This window comes from Macaca nemestrina, chromosome 3, assembly GCF_043159975.1.
Source record: "Macaca nemestrina isolate mMacNem1 chromosome 3, mMacNem.hap1, whole genome shotgun sequence".
Taxonomy (NCBI): domain Eukaryota; kingdom Metazoa; phylum Chordata; class Mammalia; order Primates; family Cercopithecidae; genus Macaca; species Macaca nemestrina.
The window spans coordinates 101,158,601-101,174,033 of record NC_092127.1 but is presented as its reverse complement, the minus strand read 5'-3'; the positions used below and the strand labels follow the sequence as shown (position 1 = coordinate 101,174,033).

Below are 15,433 nucleotides of genomic sequence, written 5' to 3'. Positions count from 1 at the left end.
ACTGGATCAGAGACTTAAATGTAAAATATAAAACTATAAAGCTTCTAGAAATAAAATAGTAGAAAATATTCAGACTTAGGACTAGGCAAATAGTTCTTAGACTTCATACCAAAGGAATAATCCATAAAAAGAAAGAGTTATAAATCAGACTTCATAAAAATTTAAACCTTTGTTCTGTGAAACTTCCCACAAAAAGGATGAATAGACAAATTACAAACAGGAGAAAATACTTGCAAACCACACATCCTGCAAAGAACTTTTATCTAGAATATAAAGGTCTACGCACTAACTACTCATAGTGCAGAATCCACAAGTTAAAGGGCTTAGACTCACAAGACTGTCCTCATTTCAGACATCAGTCCTCACCAGTCCTGGGTCTCCAGGGTACCCATAACTGATGTCCAACTTGGCTATACATTCAGGGGTTTCTATGACCTCCTTTCAGGTTTAATACTCTGCTGAAAACAACTCAAAAAAAACTCAGAAAAACATTTACTCATGTTTACCCATGATACAGTTTGGCTGTGTCCCCACCCAGACGCCATCTTGAGTTGTAGTTCCCATAATCCCCATGTGTCATGGGAGGAACACAGTGGGAGGTTATTGAATCATGGGGGCGGTTACCCCCATGCTGTTCTCATGATAGTGAGTGGGTTCTCCAGAGATCCGATTTATTTATTTATTTTTATTTATTTATTTATTTATTTTTAGATCGAGTTTCACTGTTGTTGCCTAGGCTGGAGTGCAGTGGCACAATCTCGACTCACTGCAACCTCCACCTCCCAGGTTCAAGTGATTCTCCTGCCTCAGCCTTCCTAAATTGCTGGGATTACAGGCATGCGCCACCACGCCCAGCTAATTTTGCATTTTTAGTAGAGACAGGGTTTCTCCATGTTGGTCAGCTGGTCTTGAACTCCCAACCTCAGATGATCCGCCCACCTCAGCCTCCCAAAGTGTTGGGATTACAGGCGTGAGCCACCACACCTGGATGATCTGATGGTTTTATAAAAGGCATTTCCCGCCCTTTGCTCTGCAGTTCTTGCTGTTGCCGTGTGAAGAAGGATGTGTTTGCTTCTCCTTCTGCCATGATTGTATGTTTCCTGGGGCCTCCACAGCCATGCTGAACTGTGAATCAATTAAACCTCTTTCCTTTATAAATTACCCAGTCTCAGGTATGTCTTTATTAGCAGCATGAGAACGGACTAATACAACCAGCTTATTATAAAAGGTACAACTGAGGAACAGCCAAATGACATAGATGCATTAGGCAAGGTATGGGGAAAGAGGGGTGTGCAGAGCTTCCATGCTCCTTCTGAGTGTATTACCCTCCCAGCACCTTGATTGGTTCACCAACCTGGAAGCTTCCTGAAATCTATGCTTTAGGAGTTTTTAATAGAGGTTTTATTGCACAGATATGATTGATTATACCATTGGTCATTGGTGATTGAACCCAGTCTCTAGCCCCTCTCCCCTTTCCAGAGGTCAGGGAGAGGGACTAAAAGTTTCAACCCTCATAACCATGGTTTGCTCTTTCTGGTTACCAGGCCCTGTCCTGAAGCTATCCAGGGACCCTGGCCACCAGTCATCTTACTAGCAAACAAAAGATACTTGCCACTCAGGACAGTAAAGTGTTTTATGAGCTGTATATCTGGAACCAAGGACAAAGATGAAATATATTTTTTACTAAACCACAATAAAGAATTCTCAAAAGTCAAAATTTAAAAATCAAACAATCCAGTTAGGGAATGGACAATAGACATGTCCTGACATTTTAACCAAAGAGGACACGAAGATGGGAAATACACACATGAAGAGATGCTCAACATCCTTAGCCATTAGAGAAAAGCACATTAAAATTGCAATAGCATATCACTACGACACACCTATCAGAATGACTAAAACTAAAATTAGTGACAACATCAAATGTTGGCACGGATGTGGAGAAACTGATCATTCATACAGCTGGTAGGAATGTAATACAGCATAACGACTCTGGAAAATACGTTGGCATTTTTTTTTTAACTTAAACAGACTTACTTATGATCCACAAATTGCGCTTTTGGCTATATATCCTAGGGAAATGAAAACTTATTTATTTTCATACAGAAATCTGTATATGTTTAGAGCAGCTTTATCTGTAATAGTCCAAAACTGGAACTACCCAAATGTACTTCAATGGGCAAATGCTTGAACAAACTGTAGTGCTGTATGCATTCTATGGAATACTCAGCAACAAAAAGTAATAAACTACTGATACACACAACTTGGATGAACCTTGAGGAAATTATGCTGAGTGGAGAAAACCAACTATAAAAGGACACAGAGTGCAAGAATTCATTCATATAACATTTGTGAAATAATGTAATTATAGAGATGGAGAACAGATTAGTGGTTGTCAGAGATTAGAGATGGAGGAGATGAAACAGTGTGGCTATAAAGTTGTAACATGAGGTAGTTTTGTGGTGATGATACCTTTAAGTATTTTGATGGTGGTGACAGTTATGCAAAGCTACACATGTGATAAAACTGCATAGAGCTATGCACACATGCAATAACTGAAATCTGAGAAAGCTCTATGGATTGTACTGACATCAATTTTCTGGTCCCAATATTGCACCTGGTTTTGTAAGATGTTAACACTGAGGAAGCGTTGGTGTAGGGTACACAGGACCTCCCTGTATATTTCTTGGTAGCTTCCTGTAAATCTATAGTTATTTCAAAGTAAAAAGTTTAATTACAAAAAAAGATATATAACTAATCTCCCATCATACCGCCTTTTCTAACTTTCACTAAAATGCCCATGAAGACAGAGAATAAAGATGAAGATTTACACCAACGAATCATCTGAGTATGTCCTAATCTCTCCTAACTATAAGACAAAAAAGTGTACACAGATTTTTCCTCCAGATTTCCCCAGATTTTGCTTAAGGTAAAAGAAATCAAGAAACAGGAGGAGGAGGGAGAAAAGGAAAAAGAGGAGGATAAAGAGAAGAAGCAGGAAGAGGAGGTGAGAGAGGGAACAAAAGAAAGAGAGTCAGGGGTGATGTCATGCCTATAGTCCTAGCTACTCAGGAGGCTGAGGCAAGAAGATCCTGTGAGCCCAGGAGGTCAAGGCTTCAGTGAGCTATGACCGCACCACTGCATTCCAACCTCAGAAAGAGAGTGAGACCATGTCTCAAGAAAAAAAAAAAAAAAAAGAGGAGAGAAGACAAAACCACTTCATACCTGCCCACTGTCTGATGGCTAACTCAAAGATGAAGAACTTGTGCCAACAAGAAAGCGTTGCAGTAATTCCTCCATCTTCCATTAGCGATCTGAAAGACAGTAATGTTCTGTACTGTACCCTTTCCCTGATATCTTTATTTATCAGAGCAGAGATGCCAAATCCCAGAAAACAGTTGAGCAGGAAATAGAGAAGGAAATAAGCCTACGTAAAATTCTGAAAATTAATTTTCTTGCAGATAAACCAATATATGTGGATTAGAGATAAAAATAACCCTGGTAGCAGTATGCACAAGGATTTTACACACATATTTTTGGTTTTATTTTATTTTATTTTAGACAGAGTTGCTCTGTCACCCAGGCTGGAGTGCAATAGTGCGATCTCGGCTCACTGCAACCTCTGCCTCCTGGGTTCAAGTGATTCTCCCGCCTCAGCCTCCCAAGTAGCTGGAACCACAGGTGCGTGCCCCCACACCCGGCTAATTTTTGTATTTTTTTAGTAGAGACAGGGTTTCGCCATGTTGGTCAGACTAGTTTCAAAATCCTGACCTCAGGTGATCCACCCACCTCGGCCTCCCAAAGTGCTGGGATTACAGGCGTGAGCCACCGCACCCAGCCTACACACACACTTTATGTTGACAAATTCTTTCTTTACTGGGACATTAGAAAATTACATGTCAAAGAATGCTTAAAGATATCCATTTATAGAATTTAACAGAGGCTATATAGCTTGCAAATATGAAGGACAAAATAAAGAAAATGGTACATAAAGTGAAACTAAATCATTGAATAACAAGAACGTATTTTTAAAGAGAGAACACTGAAATAACAGAATGATGAAAGAAATCAATTGTAACAACAAATATAAATAGACGAAGCCTCTGCATTAAGACAAAGATTCACATAATGGAAAATAATAATAATAGATCCTACATCATTTTTTGTTTCATTTTGGTTTAGGTGTTTTCCTTACAAATAAATTAAAACATTTTTAAAGATTTGCAACATTATTGTCAAATAAGAAGTAAAATGTAAAACCAAATAGCATGAAATGAAACAAAGAATTTATTCCACATTGTTAAAGATCCAATAAAGATATAAATACCATAAACCACTATGCACCAAATGAAAGACCAACAAAATATTATAAAGCAAAAACTATTACAACCACAATGAATAATAAAAACATACAAAGAGTGAAAATTTTTAACTGATTAGATGGAATAACTTAGATTCACTTAGAAAATTGGTGACATACTTAGCTGAATAGTTTCACAAGGAGGCGTACAAGACAGATCAGCCTTTAGACTAGTTTGGTCCTACTACAGAGGCATTGTCCTTCTGAGTATTCTCCTCAACACCTCATATAGTATAAGATTTCTCCCCCTCAGATGACAAAAACTTGAGAAATTTCTTGGTCTACGTGAACATCAGGAATTTTTCCACCTGCTTCTTTCCGGTAGTTCCTTCCCTTGCCTCAGATGGGTTCCCCAAACGCATGCTCTGAAAACTCAAGGGAGACTCTCTGGAGGTAGCCGGAGCTCTTTCTCTGTGCCAATACTCTTTTTTCTAGCTCTTTGTGAATTCTGTCCACTTTGATTTTCCCCAAATTCTCAACAAACTCTGTCTTCTCAATTGAGTGAGACTTGTAGCTTGGAATCTCTCTCTAGGGAATCAGTGGGGAAACCATAGGGTTTACTTCCTTTGTTTATCTTCTTTGAAAAATTACTGTTTATGGTCCGTGTTGTCCTATGTTTGAGAACCATCCTTTATAAATTTTGTCTGTTTTTTTTTTAAGTAAGAGGGTAAATCTGTCCCTGTTGCTCCATCAGAGCCCGGAACAGAAATCCATTAAAAATAATTTTAACTTTAAAAAAGAATGAAAAATATAAAATAAAATACATGACCATGGAAAAATGAAAAGTGAGCTGGCAGAATTCACAGGAGGAATTAAAGATTTTAAATAAATAATTAGGAAAAGAAAAGCCACCTTTAAAACCACAAAATCATGAATGGTACAATAATATGAAGGTCAAGATTTATAAAAATCCTATTAAAAATAAAAATAGAAAATGACAAAAAGAGAAATTAGAAAGGAGATAATACAGAAACATGACACAGTAGCTCAATATATGCATAATAGGTATTGCTAAATTTACAGAATTAATAAAACAGCAGATTATTTGAAATTATAAAAAAAGAAAACCTTGTTAAAATAAGTGAAAATTTGAATTTGCTGATTAAATATGCACAATACCTCCTAGGTAAATAATTATGCTGAACAATCAACAGAAAGATGTATCTGAGAGCAGGATAACAATAATGAAAGTAATAACAATAATTTCACTAAACAGACATAACTTTTGGGCCAAAAAATACTACTAATAAAATAAAGTCATCTACTCAGCCTGAGAGAAAAACAATGGGTTTAATCTGACCTCCTACTTTTCCCATAAAAACATTTAATGGTAGAGGAAAGTAGAGGAATATTTAGAAAATCCTAAAGAGAAGGAGAAAAGATTGAGCCAAAAATACAATGCCCAATCCATTCGTTTTATGTCTATGGTAACAAAAAGGCTTTCTTAATTTTGAACAGATTTGGGGAATAATGAAGCTTTAATGGGTTGTTCTTTGAAAACAAACAAACAAACAAAAAAACACCTAATAAAAAATCTACTCAAGAAGGATTAAATCAAGAGAAAAAAATTCAAGGAAGAAAAATTCATGTTTGTAAAGTACTGGTAGTAACTATTGGGTACTGTGTTCAGGACCTGGATGACAGGATCTTTCACACCCCAGATCTCAGCATCACACAATATACCCAGGTAACAAACCTGCACATGTACCTCTGAGTCTAAAATAAAAGTTGAAAAAAAAAAGAGAAAACTAGCTTTATTTTTAACGGTTTGCTTTGATATAACAGTGGTGTGTAACTCTGTACAAACATTGAAGGTGAACAGAAAACTTATGAATTTTGATTATAGGAACTGTGGAATATTCTATATATATCTGAAACGTATAGTTACTTGTTTTAGGATATCCATAATAAAACTCTTTCATGTGGTTTTCTGGATCATTGTTTTCAGGAATAAGCTTGGTGTATAATATTGAATGCTCTTGGAAGTTGGATCTGCGTATTTTCCCTTTTATCTCTGTAAATTAAACAATATTAGGAACTATCTTCTATAAAACAGAAATTTAACAAATGTGTTAATGACTATCTATAAAGATAATATGCTTTTTAAAAAGTACTGGTAGTGAACAATGAAAAATTAAAATATATAAAATAAGTTATATTTACTGTTGTACAACAAAATAAAAGTTTATAGACTTTGGCAATGTAACAGATATTTATTTTAAAAGGTGTTTGTTGGTAAAAAGTTTACATTTGCTAATATCCTTATCTTTAGAAGAAAGGTCAAAGGATACTGTTTTAGTCCGTTCTCACACTGCTATAAACATACTATCCAAGACTGGGTAACTTATAAAGAAAAGAGGTTTAATTCATTGGGCACATGTACCCTAAAACTTAAAGTATAATTAAAAAAAAAAAAAAAAAAAGAGGTTTAATTGACTCACAGTCAAGGACCTTCTTTACCTGGTGGCAGGAGAGATAAGTGAGGATGCAGGAAAAACTGCCATTTATAAAACCATCAGATCTCATGAGAATTCACTCACTGTCACAAGAACAGCATGGGGGAAACTGCCTCCATAATTCAACCACCTCCCTCCCTTGACATGTGGGAATTACAATTGGTGATAAGATTTGAGTGGAGACACAGAGCCAAACTATATCAGCTACTGAAAAAAGTTGATAAATTAAAAAAAAAAAAAAACCTGAAGATAAGCCACAGACTAAGAGACAATATTTGCAAAAGACCTATCTGATAAAGGATTGTGATTCAAAATACACAAAGAACCCTTAAAATTCAATAAGAAAATAAGCCACCCGACTGAAAAATAGGCCCCAAAGACTTACCAGGCAGGTAGATACCATGACCACAAGGGTAGTTTTTCCTAGGGCAAGGCTTCTCTAGTCCACTGAAGACTTGCTTATCCCTGTGATTTCTGCAAATGTGGGAAACTCAGCTGCGTAATTTGTGGTAGTAGCATACTGCAGTCATGCTTTTCCCTGGTAAATAAAAGGAAAAAAAATGAGCCAACAACCTGAACAGACACCTCACCAAAGAAGATATACAGATGGCAACTGAGCATATGAAAAGTGCCCCACATATATGTCATTAAGGAACTGCAAATTAAAACAATGAGATCCAACTGCCTGCCCATTAGAATGGCCAAAATCCAAAACACTGATAATGCTACTGCTGTTGAGGATGTGGAAAAAGAACTCTTATTTATTGCTGGTGGGAATGCTGTAAATAATATTACAAAGACATACGTACCTGTATGTTCACTGCAGCACTATTTATAATAGCAAAGACATAGAATCAATCTAGGTGCCCATCAATGATGGATTGGATTTTTTAAAACATGGTACACATACACTATGGAATACTATGCAACTATGAAAAAGAACAAAATCATCTCCTTTGCAGCAACATGGATGCAGCTGGAGGCCATTATCCTAAACAAATTAACATAGGAACTGAAAACCAAATACCACATGTTCTCACTTTTAAATGGGAGCTAACCATTGGCTGCCCATGGATAAAGATGGCAACAATAGACAGTGGGGAATACAAGAGGAGGGAGGGAGGGAAAGGGGCAAGGGCAAAGTCGAAATTTTTTAAAAAATTTTTTTAAAAAGATATTTTTTGGTTCATGGAGTCCAGGGGTGGATCTAGCTTCAATCAGTGCTAACTCAGTGGCTCAAATGATGTCCTGAGAACCTGGTCTTTCTCTGTCTCTTTGCTCTGCTCTCTTAAAACACAGATTCCTAGGACCTAGCTGAGACATAATGAATCAGAATCCCTAGAAGTTAGACTCCAGAATCTTTATTTAAAATAAAACAAAATAAAAAACCCTTCCCAGAAGAATGTCATACAGCTCTTATTGGTTAAATGTTTTATCCACGTATAGCAAGCTAGTTACAAGCTTCTTGCAGGCATAAACAACTTCTTTAGCATCCTAATCATATCTAAGATTGTATAAAGTGGACATAAAACAGGTACTCTGAAAAGTCTGGTAGATCTGGGAATGCTGGAAGCCTCATTCATGTTGGCATCAAAAGGTATTTGAAAAAAAAATTCTGATAAGCTTTGGAAAAATCTGGGCTATTGAAAATTGGATTTAAAGTTTTTTAAAAAACAACTATACCCAAAGGGTATTAGTGAATAAACTAGAGTTGATGAAAAGAAGAGCCTCACACAGTATTTCAAAGAACTCCATTCTTGGCCCCACATTGTTCAAAATTCTTTTGAACCTGGATAAAAATATAAATAATAAATATCATATCTGCATCTGACAAAACCAGGAGATGGCACATGATAAAAATGTATTTCATAATGTTCTTGAATAGCATGGCCACCCAAACATTAGTTCAATTTTAGTATTGTTCCAGTATCCACGTTATAAATATTTTTTGTATCTCTAGTGTTGGCGCCATTTTTCCCCTGGGCATCAACATTTTGGCTGCCAGCTTGTCTGGACTTACATCTTTACAACTCGAAATCTGGTGGGAAGAAAAGCTTTTCTTTTCCAACAACTGGAAAAAAAATTTCTGGCCTAATCTTTTTCAACAGAACAGGATAACATACTTGTGAAATACCATTCACAGGGGCCAAGGGGACGGGGTGCTGATTGGCCAAGCCTGAGCTCCACAGTCACCACTTGGGAGCTAGCGGTGGTGTCAGCCACACCTGAGACACACATAGGCTAAGAATGGCAGCTGGGGTGGGAGGGTGCGGCTGTCCCCAAGAAAACTTGCACTAGAAAGCAGACTGGCTGCCGAGCAGCTAAATGATGGATTCAATAAGCCAGGGTCCCTGCTCTCCAGGAGCTTATGTGCCACTCAGGAAGATGTTTATGTGAACAGATACTTTCAGTATAAGGTGGCAAATGTTGGAATAAAGGTTTACAGGGTAGAGAGGCATGTAAATTCAGGCTAGGGGTCAAGATTGTGTCTATGGAAGGTTCCAGGGAGAGACGAAGTCTGAGTCTAGAAAGATTCCTAAGTTTTTATGAGTAGAGAAGTTGAGAATGATCTAAGGATGTTTCCAGGCAGTTTAACTATAAGATTTGATCCTGTTGAAGTTGGGAATCATGTCTTATCTTTGTCACTCTGGAATGCAACACAGTGCCTGGCACGTAGTGGACACTCAGTAAATGTTTATAAATGTATTAATATTCCTTCATTAGTCCTCAACAAAAATCCCGTGGGGGATTTATAAGATGGGTATTTAACCTCATTATCCACAGAAGGAAATTGAGATAGAGAGATTAGGTCATTAAAATCACGGTGCTTGCCAATTATGGTGCCAAGATAACCCCCACAGAGACAGGGATGTATGCAGGTCAATCCAAACCAAAATCTAGTCATGAAGAAGGCCATAAATTCTAGCTTTATGTTATTAAAGCAGCAAAATGAGAAACAAAGTAAAGTCAAAGTCTTACTGTGGTTAGCAGTTCTTCTCACAAAGCCCAAAACACCAGATTTTCTTCTAATGATTTCAGATGTCAAGTGGTAAAAACTGATTTTACAATGTTCTTGAGTAAATAAGTACTGGGGAAAAAAATGAGGAGGAAACATGTTTGTTTGGGTAAATTGCTAAGCAACACCACACATGCCAGAAACTCCTTTTGGATTTCCTTTCGAGGTGGAGACCGCGAAACCAACGGGTACTTCAGTTCGTGTCTGTTTCATTAGTTCACACTGGAAAATAAAAGCCAAACAGGCAATTCTAATAATACAAGAGTCAGAGGTGTGGAGGCCACTAATATTAAATTAGACTGAAGTGCTTAAGGTTGCCTTTTAAAACGGCCCATTCCAGAGTCCACGGTGGCACTAAGACTGAGGTAGGATTTGTGCAGCGTGTCCAGGAAGATCTAGCACACTGATGAAAAAAAAAAAAAAGAAAACAGCAGCCAGGCCATGTTATCTATCCCACTTGATAGTTCCAGACCCTGCAGACGATGGAAGTTTGTAATGTGACAACAGGATTGTGGCAATGAGATGAAAAAAAACTTGGTGCATGTCACTTATTTAATAATGGAAAACTTCTTATGAGAAGTAATGTCTTCAGATGGATATTAAAGGAAGGAATTCTGTGGGTAGGGAGAGAAATTTGCAGCCTCAGGGCCTGCTTGAGCAAAAGCTGGGCACTCTAAAGGGGAGAAACAAATTAACATAAAAGCACAAAAGGGAACCTTAGTAAGCCAGAAGGAATGAATAAGTATTTGAACAGGAAATCCATGAGATGGCTGGTGCTGGGTTTATGAAACTTAAGATTGAAATTAATATTGAAACTCCAAAAAGTAAGATTCAGGGTGCAATGAACCAAATGCTATTTAAGTGGTATTATACACAAATTGCTGTGAATTTTTAATGATTACATTTCTTGCAATAATTTGTAAAGAAAATTTTGGGTAAGCACACATATAACTCTGAATTATGTATGTGCAGACACATTTCCAATCAATTTGAATTCTTTTAAGGGTGAGGATATAGTTTCAGGAAGAAGATTCCAGATTTTGTTTTAAATAGGAACTGACACTGTAGAAAGAAAAAAAAAGGCCTATTTATGATATCATTAACTATAGATAGTCTGTATTCCTTAACATGCATCTGAGGCTTCCCATGATCTGGCCCTACCTACCTTCCCTACCCATGCCAGCCTGGGCAATCTCTCTTCTGAATCCCCTCAAACCCTGTAAAATATAAGCTCACCTCTATTAGAGCTCGGCTTTTCCCCTATTTAATGAATTGCCATCTCTCCTAGTATTGTGCCTGGCATATAGTAGGTGCTTAGTAAGTATTTATCATGGAAGCCTCTAGGATGGGCATGGAGCCCTCACAGCCTCACAGAAACTCACAGCCTCGCTGGAACAAAGATAACCACAAAAACAATTATAATAGATGAAAACAGTTATCATAATTAAGATATAAGAGCTAAGACTAGTTCTAACACTATTAGCACGTACATGTCAGATGGTGTTGTTCCACATGCTATGGTCTGGGTGTTTGTGTTCCCCCATAATTCATACATTGAAATCCTAACCTTCAAAGTGATGGTATAAGGAGGTAGGACCTCTGAGAGGTGATTACATCATGGGGGTGGAGCCCTCACAAATGGGATTAGTGCCCTTAGAGAAGAAGTTCAAGGGAGCTCTTTTGCCCCTTCTACCATAAGACACGGCTAGGAGGTGCAGCCTGTGAACCAGAAAGTGGACCCTCACCAGACAACAAATCAGCTGGTACCATGATCTTGGACCATCCAGCTTCCAGAACTGTGAGAAATAAAGGTTCACTGTTTATAAGCCACCCAGTATATGGTATTTTTTATAGCAGCCCGAATGGACTAAAACACATGTATTAATTCACCTAATCCTCACAACAACCCTATGAGGTAGGCATTATCATTATCCTCATTTTTGGACGCACAAGGCGATGAAGTGACTTGCCCAAGGTCACACAGCTAGGAAGTAGGGAGCAAAATCGGAATCCAGGCAGTCTGGTTCCAGGGTCCTTACCACGAATTAGTGACTGCAGGCACAAGCACAGAGTAAGTGTGACTCAAAGACCACTGAAGTTTCTTCTAAGTCTGGGATTCCAGATGATTGCTTCACTAGTGCTAACAGTGAAGTATAGAAATATGGGGGAAATATTTATGAAACCTCTTCCATTTGGAACACACTGGTGCTGCTCAAACTTCGGATGCCTGATATTCCCCTGTGAAGATTCAGAATTTCAGGACTGGAATCCGGAAGATTCTGAGTCAATAAGGTTGGAACGGGGACCCAGTATCTATATTTTTAGCAAGTGCTCCAAGTGATGCCGGAGATCTGATCACAGTTTGAAAACACTGTACTAGGCCTATTCTCCAGAGGACCCTTTGGCTCAGATTCTGCATTCTCTTTCCAGGCCTGGCTCTCCTCTATTGGAATGTGTCTGTAATAATCCTTTGACTCCGCAGTGCTGGTGGTGCTATTCAGGGCATCTTCAGCTTTAGAAGTTCCTTGGATGACAGGCACCATAACCCTTAACCCACTTGGTAATCTCTCATTTTTGGTCTGTCTCCTCTTGAGGGCCAGGGCCGTATCATACCCCACTCTACATGCCCAGATCTTAATTCAGGGCACAGGAAATGTCTTCAGAATGAACTGATGAATAGCATGAGCCAGGGCTGTACTCCAGACCCACCAGTCTTGCCTTTGAGAAGCTCACAGTTAAGAAAAGAACATGAATGTCTAAATTAACAAACTGCAGGATCAGGTAATAGGTAGCCATAACTACCTAAATATTAGCAGCATGTTATGTGTGCCTAGGGAACAAATGAATAATTTGCTACGGGGGATGGACGGCATGGGAGGCCATGCCAGAGGAGTAGATTAAGAGCTGTTATAGCTAAATTGTGTCCTCCCCAAAATTTGTGTTGAAGTCCTAACCCCCAGTACCTCAGAACATGACCATACTTGGAGATGGGGTCTTTACAGAAGTAATGAAGTGAAAACAAGGTCATGAGGGTAGGCCTTAATCCAATATGATGTATAAGAATAGACAATTAGGACACGGACGCATACGGAAGAGGGTAGAGGGCGTGAGGACACAGAAGCGGGGCCATCTGCAAGCCAAGGAGAGAGGCCTCAGAAGAAACCAGCCCTGCCAACACCTCCTGAGAAAATACCTTTTTTTCTTTTCTTTTTATTTCCTTCCTTCCTTCCTGTTTTTCTTTCTTTCTCTCTTTCTTCTCTTTCTCTCTTTCTCTCTTTCTTTCTCTATGAGACAGAGTCTCACTCTGTCTCCTGAGTGCAGTGGCCCGATCTCCGCTCACTACATCCTCTGCTTCCCGGGCTCAAGCGATCCTCCCACCTCAGCCTTCTGAGTAGCTGGGACCAAAGGCATACGCCACAAAGCCTGGCTAATTTTTGTATTTTTTGTAGAGACGGGGTGAGAAAATAAATTTCTGTTAAGCCACCCAGTCTCTGGTACTTTGTTATGGCAGCCCTAACAAACAAATACAGGAGCAGAATACGAGAATTTACTAAACCAAACAACGGAAATTAAATTTTATCCTTTAAGCTGCCAAAAGCCCACAGAGGTGTCTAAGCATCAACGTGACAAATAAGTAGCTTTGATTCCGCAATATAACCTGGAAATAGTGAGGACACCGACGTGGAGAAGAGAGATGGAGTCGACAGAGATCAATTGTTCTAATGTGCAATAATGCAAGACATAAGATCAAGCCAGCAGGAGTGAGAAACAGCGATCATATCAGAGAGATATTTGTGGGACAAAAGTAACAAGAAGATGAGGTGTAAGCGGTGGAGGGTAAACGGCGAGCCTTCCCATGAAGAAGAGTGGCCTGGGAAGTGAGGAGGACAGCGAAGCCCCAACCCCCACCTGGGGATACGGGAAGGAAGTGAAGCAGGTTCCAGACAAGGGGACAAGATAATGGCTTAGGGTAGGATAAGTTTCAGACAATTGCAGAGCATCACGTTAGATGTGTTCAGAAGAGTGGAAACTAAGTCCTGTGCCTAGGCCCTCATGCAGGATTCTGTTGCTATAAGTCAGTACTGGCCGCGGGGAGACGGAAGATCACGGTGGAGGCACCAGCGATCCGAGAGTCCTAAGACGAATCCCTGGGTCCCCACAATGTGTGGAGAGGGAAGCCAACCAAAGATCGAGAAAGCATCTCCAAACCAGCAGAATCAGGGACAGGAGGCCCGTCAAATGCACAGCAAGTCAGCCTTGGTAGTTTGCAAATGAAAAGATTTCTTTGCCCCGCTGGAGACTTCAGCTCAGGCTGGATGTCGCTAATTCACATCATCTCACCAAAAGGTTCTTTCCCTGCACTTTGGTAAATCGAGGCAGAAGTGGCTAGTGGTTAACGGGCACCCAAGAGTTTTCTTGGTGTCGGGCAGGCAGCGACAGCTCCAGGAGCCCTTTCCCTGCAGGCGGGCGGGCGGGTGAGCGGGCGGGTCAGCGACTCCCGCCCTTCCCAGGCCTTCCCGGGAATGGAATGTGGGCGCCCGCGCCCGGGCTCCGGTTCCACTTGGAACGCGGGCCCGGGAGCCGCAGGGCAAGCGCGCAGACCGCGGGGGCGGCTCCCGCGCGCCTCCCCCCTGAGCGCGCCGCGGCCGATGGGCGAGGCGGGGCGAGGCCAGAGGGAGGCGGGCCGAGGAGGCGGGAGAGGGTACGCGGGACCGCGGGTAGGTCGGGGGCGGGGAGCAGGAGGCGGCGGGCGCCGCGAAGAAAGGAACATGGCTCCTGAGGCGCATAGCGCCGAGCGCCGCGCCGGGCACCCGTGCGCCGGACGCCAGTGACCGCGATGGTGAACTCCAGCCGCGTGCAGCCTCAGCAGCCCGGGGACGCCAAGCGGCCGCCCGCGCCCCGCGCGCCGGACCCGGGCCGGCTAATGGCGGGCTGCGCGGCCGTGGGCGCCAGCCTCGCCGCCCCCGGCGGCCTCCGCGACCAGCGGGGCCTGGAGATCGAGATGCAGCGCATCCGGCAGGCGGCTGCGCGGGACCCCCCGGCCGGAGCCTCGGCCTCCCCTTCTCCTCCGCTTTCGTCGTGCTCCCGGCAGGCGTGGAGCCGCGATAACCCCGGCTTCGAGGCCGAGGAGGAGGAGGAGGAGGAGGTGGAAGGGGAAGAAGGCGGAATGGTGGTGGAGATGGACGTAGAGTGGCGCCCGGGCAGCCGGAGGTCGGCGGCCTCCTCGGCTGTGAGCTCCGCAGGCGCGCGGGGCCGGGGGCTTGGGGGCTACCACAGCGCGGGCCACCCGAGCGGGAGGCGGCGCCGGCGAGAGGACCAGGGCCCGCCGTGCCCCAGCCCGGCCGGCGGTGGGGACCCGCTGCATCGCCACCTCCCCCTGGACGGGCAGGCGCCCCGAGTGGCCTGGGCGGAGAGGCTGGTTCGCGGGCTGCGAGGTAAGAGCGCGCGACCCGCAGCTGCCAATGCACAAACCTGAACGGCCGACGCCAGCCGTGGCCATTTCCCGCGGCAGCCGCTCCCGGGGTTCCATCTCGCATCCCCTCTGCGTTGCGCCTGCCTTGGAAGCGCATTCCCCACCTCCGCTAATCCTGCCCTATTTCC

General features: G+C 41.8%; 2 protein-coding genes and 1 non-coding gene across 6 annotated transcripts in view; 2 read left to right on the top strand and 1 right to left on the bottom strand.

Moving 5' to 3' along the window:
• LOC139362372 (uncharacterized) overlaps positions 1 to 15,433 on the bottom strand; it is a 26,867-nt gene extending 11,434 nt beyond the window's left edge. Inside the window, exons 1-3 of one of the 4 annotated variants that reach the window (XR_011621168.1) lie at positions 15,305 to 15,428; positions 7,202 to 7,354; positions 3,226 to 3,314 (exon numbers count right to left, since the gene is read on the bottom strand). Coding sequence is in view for 3 of the 4 variants with exons in the window: in XM_071093315.1 (XP_070949416.1) it covers positions 7,202 to 7,219 (18 nt within the window). In the remaining variant the exon portion in view is untranslated. Of the gene's footprint in view, positions 1 to 3,225; positions 3,315 to 7,201; positions 7,355 to 9,795; positions 10,127 to 15,304 lie in introns of those variants that run through there. The other 3 variants (XM_071093315.1, XM_071093318.1, XM_071093317.1) reach the window with 3 other exon arrangements.
• Positions 7,194 to 7,357, top strand: LOC112426336 (U1 spliceosomal RNA). The gene has a single exon (XR_003017613.1). It is a non-coding gene; the product is annotated as a U1 spliceosomal RNA (small nuclear RNA).
• Positions 14,570 to 15,433, top strand: part of LOC105479647 (polycystin 2, transient receptor potential cation channel) — a 72,089-nt gene continuing 71,225 nt past the window's right edge. The window contains exon 1 of the mRNA XM_011737738.3: positions 14,570 to 15,267. Within this exon, the coding sequence (XP_011736040.1) occupies positions 14,670 to 15,267 (598 nt within the window). The 5' untranslated portion in view covers positions 14,570 to 14,669. The remainder of the gene's footprint in view (positions 15,268 to 15,433) is intronic.